This window comes from Monoraphidium neglectum (genome assembly GCF_000611645.1).
Source record: "Monoraphidium neglectum strain SAG 48.87 unplaced genomic scaffold scaffold02141, whole genome shotgun sequence".
NCBI lineage: Eukaryota > Viridiplantae > Chlorophyta > Chlorophyceae > Sphaeropleales > Selenastraceae > Monoraphidium > Monoraphidium neglectum.
Genome location: NW_014011487.1, coordinates 1 through 8,907, shown reverse-complemented (window position 1 = coordinate 8,907; position 8,907 = coordinate 1). Strand labels below are relative to the sequence as shown.

General features: G+C 61.8%; 2 protein-coding genes across 2 annotated transcripts; both read left to right on the top strand.

Moving 5' to 3' along the window:
• Positions 1-2,007: 2,007 nt before the first annotated feature.
• MNEG_9997 (hypothetical protein) lies at positions 2,008-3,296 on the top strand (the record flags this gene model as incomplete). The annotated part of the gene is made up of 4 exons (XM_014041532.1): positions 2,008-2,112; positions 2,299-2,328; positions 2,496-2,777; positions 3,009-3,296. The coding sequence occupies 4 exons, from the start codon at positions 2,008-2,010 to the stop codon at positions 3,294-3,296; spliced, it is 705 nt and encodes a 234-aa protein (XP_013896986.1).
• A 2,262-nt stretch (positions 3,297-5,558) lies between these two features.
• Positions 5,559-5,870, top strand: MNEG_9996 (hypothetical protein; the record flags this gene model as incomplete). The annotated part of the gene is made up of 1 exon (XM_014041531.1): positions 5,559-5,870. One exon carries the CDS (start codon positions 5,559-5,561, stop codon positions 5,868-5,870), a length of 312 nt encoding a protein of 103 aa, XP_013896985.1.
• Positions 5,871-8,907: the final 3,037 nt, after the last annotated feature.

Sequence of the window (8,907 nt, the reverse complement as noted above, 5' to 3'; positions counted from 1 at the left end):
AGATGCGCGCGCACGCGCGCCCTGCTGGCGCGCTGCCCGCCGCCGCTGCCAGCCCCAGCTGACGAGAGACACCCGTGACCGTTCGGCTTGAAACACTGTTGCAATGCCAGTCAACCCCTTTAATACTTGCAATCACACAACCCTTCCGGCACCGCCGAAGCTGCTCGGTATACTCTCCCCAGATGCACAACCCCTGACATCACCGGTGGTGTCTTGACTGGCCTGCAAGGTTGTGTTGTGCGTGTTGGCTGTGACTCTGTGGTTGCTCGGCCTCCTTTATCTGGGTAAGAGCCTTACGTTTGCTGACGTGGCAGAGCTCGCTGCACCCAGTCTGCGTTATGAGTGACCTAGGGTCCGCCAGACCTCCAAACCCATAGCCAGCCAGCCACAAATAAAAGCATGAGGGGGGCACAAAGCAGCACACGGTAGTGTCCAGCGACTCCCCTGACCAGCAGGTTGTCGTGAAGAGGTACAACCGAGAGAGCACAGGAGTGTGCAACGCACGCACCGACTGTCATCGACTACCCGCGGCCACCGAAAGACCAACGGGCACCCCACTGCCTCCACCTGGTCCAGCCGTCTCTTCGCCCATCCTGTGGGGCCCAGACTGTCCCAAGCGGCTTGCATTTTGCTGGGGGTCTCAATGGAGACAGGGCACCAAAGCATGCTGTATGGTACATGTATGGTACTTATACCCACACCAACCAACCCTGATCCGCCCTTCCCCCCCCCCCCGAAAATAAAGCATGCAATGCAGCAAGCCTTGTGTTCAAGCGCGTCTACGCATAAGCAGTTGCCGTCGGCAGAGGGCACCCTGGCTGATGTCATTTCTGTCCACCACTTCGCGCATGCTTTGTAATACGTGGGGGGCCTGTCATTCACACCGCACCCTGTGTCGTTCTTAAGACCACCTGGTGTACCAGCATTTGCCCACAGGGAATGTCCCGCTGCCCCAACTGCTGTATTGCACTGCTGTATCAGGCACGATGGCCGTGCTCAGGCCAGTGAAGGGGCTGCCAAGCGCATGTGACTCCGGCTTGTCGGGTTGCCGCTGGAATCTTTAATGTCTTCCGGGTCCTGCCTGCATGTAGAGCCGTCTGCGCGTCACAGTAATTCTCTTGTGCTTCAGCCCGCGCCACACCCGGCGCCCGCTGGGCATTTCTGTTTATCATGCATGACAGCTGTGGACCCTTGACCGAGAACAGGTCAACGGCTGCAGCGGCGCGCTGGGGGACATCCACGGATGCTGGACACGTGTCATCTCACATGTGTAACAGTAGCTCTTTTTGACTTGGCCATAGTGCTGCGGCGCAAGGCATCTGCACGAAGTGGCGACGATCCAACTTGGTGTGGTCCCGCCGCTGCGAGTCCGCATGCAACAGTCAGTTTAGTAGCAGCAGTCTAATGCACTAAAAAGCGATCAAAACGCCGAAAACACGCTGAGAAAGCCCTGGCGACCGCCGCCTTTGTTTCGGGTGGCGTCCCTTGCTGAGGTGGACCCCACGCACTCACCTCTCGGACTTCTTGTCTGTTGCGGCGCACATAACATGCACTGCCCTGCTGGAAGCGCTCAACATCACAATTTTGTCCCTTCCCTCGATTCTGTCGCGGACAAGCACGCCCCAACGACGGCATAAATTGTGCAGACCGACCGCTGCGACGATGTCTGTCCTTGCGTCTCGTAGCCGTGCTGTCCGCGTCTTCTCTTCTGCCCACTCCCAGCCTGGCAGTCTTGGGCGCGTACCTGTCCCTCTGCGCCAAGGTGCGTGGCAGTGCTTGGACTCATGGTCCACCTAGGAAGCGCCTCCATCTGGCTTCTCCCTTCCGTTTTTGTTATGTAATGCCTATCGCATGTATCTCAAGGCATGCCGCGAGCCTCGGTGATGCGGCACACTCGCTGAAAGATGCGGGCTGCATCCATTTCAAGTTGGCGAGTGTCTGCGAGGGCGTCAAAACGTTCCACCGCCCGCGAACGCAGATGTACGTGCTGGCGCAGCCCCTCACAGTATGGCGTCCAGCCTGCCGTCCGGCGCGGCGAACCGTCCCCACCAGCCATTGCCCTTGATTGTTGACGGCGAGGGCCAGGCGCCAGAGGCCATCGCTGCGCGCATGGTAGGCGCGTGGGTTTGGTTGCATCGCTGCTCAATTTCTGGAACGGGCACAGCAGTTGCCTTTAGGTTGTACCCTGTCCGCTCCCCGCCTACGCCTTGCTGCCTCGGCCGCGTGACCTTGACAACCAAGGATGGGCCCCTGATTCTGCGCTCCTCCCGTCTCGGCCCCTCCTCCTTATGTCCGCAGAAGGAGCACCTGGAGCGCATGCAGCACCAGGTGGGCAGACGCCCGGCGCCGCGCCCTGCTTGCGCGCGCCGCCGCGCCATCAGCGCCCCCGCAATTGCTCACAACTCGATCCGGCTGCCACCCATCCTCCGGCTCCAGCTGCCGCCAGCCCGGCCTGCCAATAACATGACCCTGCCTCCCCCTCCCGCCCGCCCCAGGCCATCGCGACCCACATCGAGCCCGTCACATACGCGCGCGTCCGCACGCTGCTGCCCGGTGTGAAGTACCACGCGGGCGCCAAGTGCCTCATGATCAAGTCGGACGACGCGGCCCTGCAGCGCCTGCCGGGCACCGTCGGCGTTGTCGGCGCCGCCGCTGACGCGCAGGCCGTGGAGCAGGCCAAGCTGCTGCTGCAGCACCTGGGGGCGTTTGTCATCGCCAAGGGCGGGCTCAGCGCCGCTAACATGCAGAGCGTCATCGAGGCGGCGCCCGCGCTGCAGGTGCGGCGCAGCCGGCCGCGCCTCAAATGCCTGCCCAGTTTGGTGTGCAAGCTTGGCAGATTGTGGTAACAAGTCTACAAATGCAATCTTCGCTCCTGGTTCGAAGCACAATGGCCTTCCTCTGCGATGCAAGCTCCCCTGGTCTCGTGTGAGCCCTCGCAAAATGTGCACCCATATTGCAGCACTCTCCCTGAGCGCACCCATCCACGCCTCAACATCACCCCACCCCAGGTGTGCGATGTGGTGATCGTCGTCGCCGGCGCCGACGCGGCGCTGCCCACCGCCGTGGCCGGCTTTGTCGACGCCCCGGTCCTCGCCGTCCCCACCTGCGGCCCCTGGTCGCCGCCCCGCGGCTCCGCGCCCGTCGCGGTCGCGGCCAGCGCGAGCGACGCCGCTGTCATGGCGGCCCGCATGCTGCGCACCGCGGCGCACCGCGCGCTTCACATCGCCCAGTCTGCGGCCGCCACCGCGGCAGCTGCTGGGCATGTGCGTGTGGAGGCCGCTGCGCACGCCCTGTGAGCCCCGGCAGCGTGCCACCCGCCTGGCTCGGCTGCCCGGGCAGCAGCCCTTGCCGCCACGGTGTCGGCTGTGGCCGCTGGCCCAGGTTGAAGCACAACCAGAGAGACAACCAACCAGACCTGACAGCGTTCTGATGCTCCACGGCTGCCAGCTGGTGCCAAGGCGGACGACCCCCCTGTTCGTACCTCAAGAAATGAAAACAAAGCCTAAGCGGCACACAATCACCTCGCATTCACGCGGGGCTGCGTCCCAGGCTGGCTCTCATGACCCAATGAGGGCCGGTCCATTTTGGTTTTGGCGTGGCAGGCGCGGCGTCGATCCCGCTCCAACCGCGCACCCACCGTTCTGGTTCTCACGCGCTGTCCCATGCGCTCAGGCTCGGCCCTGCGTTTTGGAAGACGCTTCAGCAAAAAGTTCCGCGGAGCTGCCAGCACCCGACAGCTGATGCAGCACGTCGATTGCGCGGCTGCCCGTTTTGGGACTGGCTGGCATCGAGGGGCGCTGCGTGCCTGCTGGCGCGTGTGTCCGTAGGCCCCTCCTCACACACAGCCTCACAGGGCTCGGGGACCGGGCCTAATTTTGCGCGACCCGCAAGCTTGTCGCACGCACCCACGCGCCCCTCACGCCACGCCATGTGTACATGCACACGCACAAATTTCGCGTGCCTAGCGGGCGCGAACACCCCCGCCGCAGCAACCACCTCGCACTTGCGAGGGGCGGGCCCTCGGCGGGCTGTCTGGGCCAATTTGTGTGCTCCCGGTCCCCCTTCACCTTTGGTAGCGAAGGCATTTGTGTTGACGTTGTTTTAGGGCGCGTCTCATTGTTGATTTGGCGTTGTTGATTGAGTTTTCACACGCACCACTGCAGTCGCTCACGACACACGCACGGTACGCAGCACAACACGTCGCCGCACAAAACTGGCGACGGCGAGCTGCGCAACACGCGACTGCACTGTACATATCACCGCTTTTCAAGGTGTCATCATGGCGTGCCTGCCACGGCACACATACATACCTGACGCACGTATGCACACAGGATTTTCTTGCGGCGCAGGTGCATGGATTGGCACCTGCTCCCGTGTCGGAAAGGCCCGTCAGCCCGGACCACCTGCCACGCGCCGGCTGCTGATCCGCGGCGAGGCTGGTGCCCCTATCTGGGGACCCGCGCAGCATGCAATGCATATGTTGCGCGGTCGCGAACGCAGGTGGCGGGCTGTGTTTTGTTCCAGTACAAGTCGATGGTTTGTTTCAGCGCTCAAGCGTGTTGCGCTCGCACACCTGCACGGTTTCCTAATTCTTCCCACCGACGAGAGCAGCAGCAGCGCGCGCTCCTGCCCCTTCCGCCTTGACGCGCGCCACATAACACCGCAGCACCCTTCATGGAGGCTGTGAGGGACTGGTCCGTGGTGCTGGCGGTTTGCGGCCAGGCCAGGGTGCTGTGGTCAGCAAAACGCGTTGAGATCCTCTTTGCCACACATGATTTTTCCTACGCGGGCAGCTTTTCTGGGCAGTCTATTGGCCCGCACTGATTGAGAGAACAGGCCCGCACTGGAAAGGCCTGCACTGTTTGAGAGAAAAAAATGTTCTGATGGTGAAATCGACGATCACTGTTTCATGGCAGCAAGCCAAGGATCTGTGTCCTGTGATGCTGGTCAGCGGGCTGATTCAGTGTGTCTCCACTTGGTGGCGGCGTGGCAAGCGCTCAGGCAACTGGGCCTGGGTGCGCTGTGCTGTGTGTTGACAGCCGGGATTGCCGTGTATGGGGCACACATGCTGCTGGCTTGACAATCGTGCCGAGCCGTCAGCGTAGTGCACACCCACCTGATCCCATCCGCCCTGTGGACACAGCGTCATAGGGACTGCCTCGGACCGTCCATGATCATCGCGCTGCTGTGGGGGCGGTGCTGCATAGCCTTGACTGATGATCCGATTCAGCCTTATGCAAAGTTGCTGGCGAACGGTGCTGCTGTTCGACGCAAACGACCTTGGCACACAGCACTGTCCCACCGATGCGGGAAGGTGAGCCCAAACAGCGGCGGGCGAATGACGGAGCAAAGCACAGTAGCCGGACCCCGCCTCTTGCACAAATCACACGAAAACTCAGCAGTTGGTCACCCAGCGTGCTTATTATACCTGTCGCCTTCTACAAAGCTCCACGTTCTGCGCAGAGGCTTGCACTGCGTGGCACGAGCGCAAAACTGCCCGTGTGAGGCTACTTCGTTCCTGACTGGACGAGGCGCGAGTGTGATATAACTTGGCAGATATGGGGCACTCACTTTCACGCGAGGTGTTTGCCGGCGAGTCTGGCCTGCAGGCTCGCGGCCGTGGGGGAGGGCGCTGGCCCGACGCGCGGCAGACGCCGCAGAAATCCAAAAAGCAGCGACTGGGCATGGTGGGAGGCGGCGCCGGCGGCTTCAACAGCTACAACGAGCAGCAGCACGCATGGACGATCAGCCATGGTGGAGCCTCGTCGTCGCAGCCGAAGGCGGGGGCCTCTGGGCACGTAGCCAGCCCGACTGGCGGCGATGCTAGGAGCGGCGGCGGTGCAGGGAACGACAACGTAGCACATGGGTGACTGTTTCACAACATTTACGTCCTCTGATTTGGCTGTTGTACACGACGATGCGCAGAGGGATGTCGCAGTGCCGGTTTGACGCCATTCTTTCTTCCACTTGCAAATTGGTGCCCCGAAAGGAGCTCTGCAGCCGCAGCACATTCCGATTGTTTGCTTTATCATACTGTGTTGAATAGCTTGGTGCGGGGCTTGGGTGAACACTGACCATAGTGAGGTCTGCGCTCTTGTGATCCAGCTCTGGCCGCGTGCCGCCCTGCTGTTTTGAAGCGAGACTCACGCGGCCCATGCAACTCCATCGACGCCGCCTCATCGCAACCCCCACAAGAACCGTCTTTAGCAGGCGCAGCCTGCTGCGAACACACCCTTCCTTCCTGCTCAGGTCTGCTGTGGGCGTGCCAGTTCTGTGAGCGCCGACCACCAAAACACTAAGCATTGTAACTTTGGTCAGGACAGTCTTGCATCACGATGACCTGGATTATGCAAGGTGGAAGTTGGGGGGGAGTCTCCTTTACTTCCTTATGGAGTTAGTAGGTCATGTTTAAAATAGTGGCGCATCTGGACAGGCGTGACAGAATGGGGGGGTTCTGGATATCAGGTTGCCGCGTCACATCTGGTGGTGCTACCGTGACATGTGGAACCAGGTATGAGATTGGATCGTCGCTACAGTGAGTCTGCTGCAGCCTTCACCAAAGAAACAACGGGAGTGCAGGACGGGCAGCGACCTGACAGCGGCTGGCATTGAGTTCGGCAGGCAGTGAGAGCGGCAGGCAGCGAGCAGGCAGCCAGTGCCTCGCTGTCGAAGCCTCCGCACATGATCAAAGCCGTTAGCACGTTCAACGTGGATATACAATAGACACGTTTTTCCCGGCAACCAATCAACGGCGCTCACAAGCCAGCTCCCAGTCTCAGGGAAGCGTCGGCACCCGAGATGGCTGTCTATGGGCGTCACCTGCTCAAGACAATTATACTTAGATATTGTCCTCTCGGCGGGAGTTCTAGAGGAGTGCGGTGAGCAGCGTGATCTGCGCTGCAAGTTGCCGCTGCTGCCTTGGTGGCGCCCTTTCACAACGTGCTGACCAGAGGCTTTCAAACATATGCAGGCAGTTCATGGATTACGACCTGCCGCTATTTGAGCAGCAGCACCGGCACGTCAAAGTACGCGTTGAGCAGCGCCGCGGGCACCACCCCTACATTGAGGCTGAGTTTGGTGCGCATACTGCCTCTGCATGCCGCAGCACTGCACGCGTGGTTGACAGGCAGGCATGGAGCTCTGTTCGTGGCCTTGCAAGAAGGGCAGCGCGCTGCGCAGCCGGCTGCGAGCGGTTGGGAGCCGCACCTGACGCGATATGCCTCCGCTCCCCTGTTACAATACCAACCGCAGAGCACGCAGTGCCTGAAAAGGCCGAAAAGCGCCACACCCATCCCGTCAGCCTGCGCAACCTGACGCCCCAAGAGATCAGCAGGGAGCTCTGGTGGCTCATCGGCAGCCAGGGGCGGCCCCAGCACAGCCGGGTCCCGCCGAAACGCGTGATCAGCCGCAACCCCAGCATTCAGGGGGCATGGAGCCCCACAACTTTCGCAGCGGCGCGGGCGCAGCGGTAACAGCGGCAGATTCTGCTGAGTTTACAGCAGAGCGGGCACAGTAGCAGCTTCTTGGCGCATAGGACAGTTTTTGAACAATTATTGGAGTGGTGCAGTGGCGACCCGGGCTGCCTGCTTTTGGCCTTTGAGGGCCTGATGGATTGGACGCCGCCGCATGTGGCCACATCAGCGGGACGTTCCAGAACGCAGCTGAGACCAGCGGCACGCCTCACTGCGCGGCGCGTGGTGTTTTCTCGGAGGTCCTCTTGTGCGACCCCTGTGCGAAATTGACTGAGGGCGCTGCAACATGCTCCCGATGCACCCAACAGCATTTGATTCATCAGATGGCCGATCAAGACTGCCTTGAGAGTGTTGGTTGCCATCCTTGCCCAGGCGGCCAAATTGTAATGACGTTGCTCCTTTGTACCCTTGGGTCTGCAGCGGACAAGCCGAGGTTGGTATGTTGTGCATGCGCCATGACGCAGCCCGCCGCTCCCAGGCAGTGCAGTTGGCAACAGAACAAATCCCGACACAACTGTGTGCGGCCTAGGCTTTGAAATCAGACCACTGCCTCCACATCTTGGACATTGTCGCTTGAGCGCACAGCAACCGTGTACCAGTGCAGAAGCAATCACTATGGCATGACCATGCAGCACGTGCAGCACTGAATTGAACACTCAATTGAGGTGAGCGCACGCTCCTGAAATGAAATGAAACGCGCTGGCTGAAACGCGGCAGCCGCTGACGTGCTCAAGCACACAACAAACACGTGTCCCTGCAGTGCTGAACGAAAAATCCCGGCCAGGTGGCGCTCACGAACACGACCGCGCCGCGGGCCGCGGCGCGTGTGGGCAGACGTCGGCAAGCGGGACGTTTTGCGCGGGCGCGCGCCGGGCCCGGGCCCACAGGCTGCGCTCCTGGGTGCATTTGTGCCCAGCATTCGACCACTCGCGGCGGCACCGGCGGCCTACAGATGGGCGCTGGTTTATTTCGGCCTGTTGGCCGACCAAAGGTCGGTGATGGGGTGTACCTCGATGCATTTGAAGTTTGAGTGCGCACACGACAGGCCTGGGCCAGGTGCATGGAGGTTTGAGGAAGCCAGACACGCATGCACACGCGGGGGCACGGCGAAATAGCCGCCGCAGGAACCCCCAGCGTCGCCGCCGCTATCACGTTTGACCGGTCAATCAGTCTCTTGGGGTCGCGTCGTCCATTGTGATTGCAGAGGGGCGGGGCGGCGACGCTGGAGCGCTGGATGCGGGCACCAGCAGGAGCCGCCCCGCGGCTAGGCTCGGTGCCGTCGCCGCCAGCTCAGTGCTTCATTCCGGGTAGCACTACGTGAGCAGACGCCCCCGGCCTAAACGCCGCTGGCGCCGCCGCGGCACCGCCGCCGCCGCCGCCAGCGCCAAGCCCCGCCGCCGCCGCCCCCGGCCACCCCGCGCCCACCGTCCCGGCC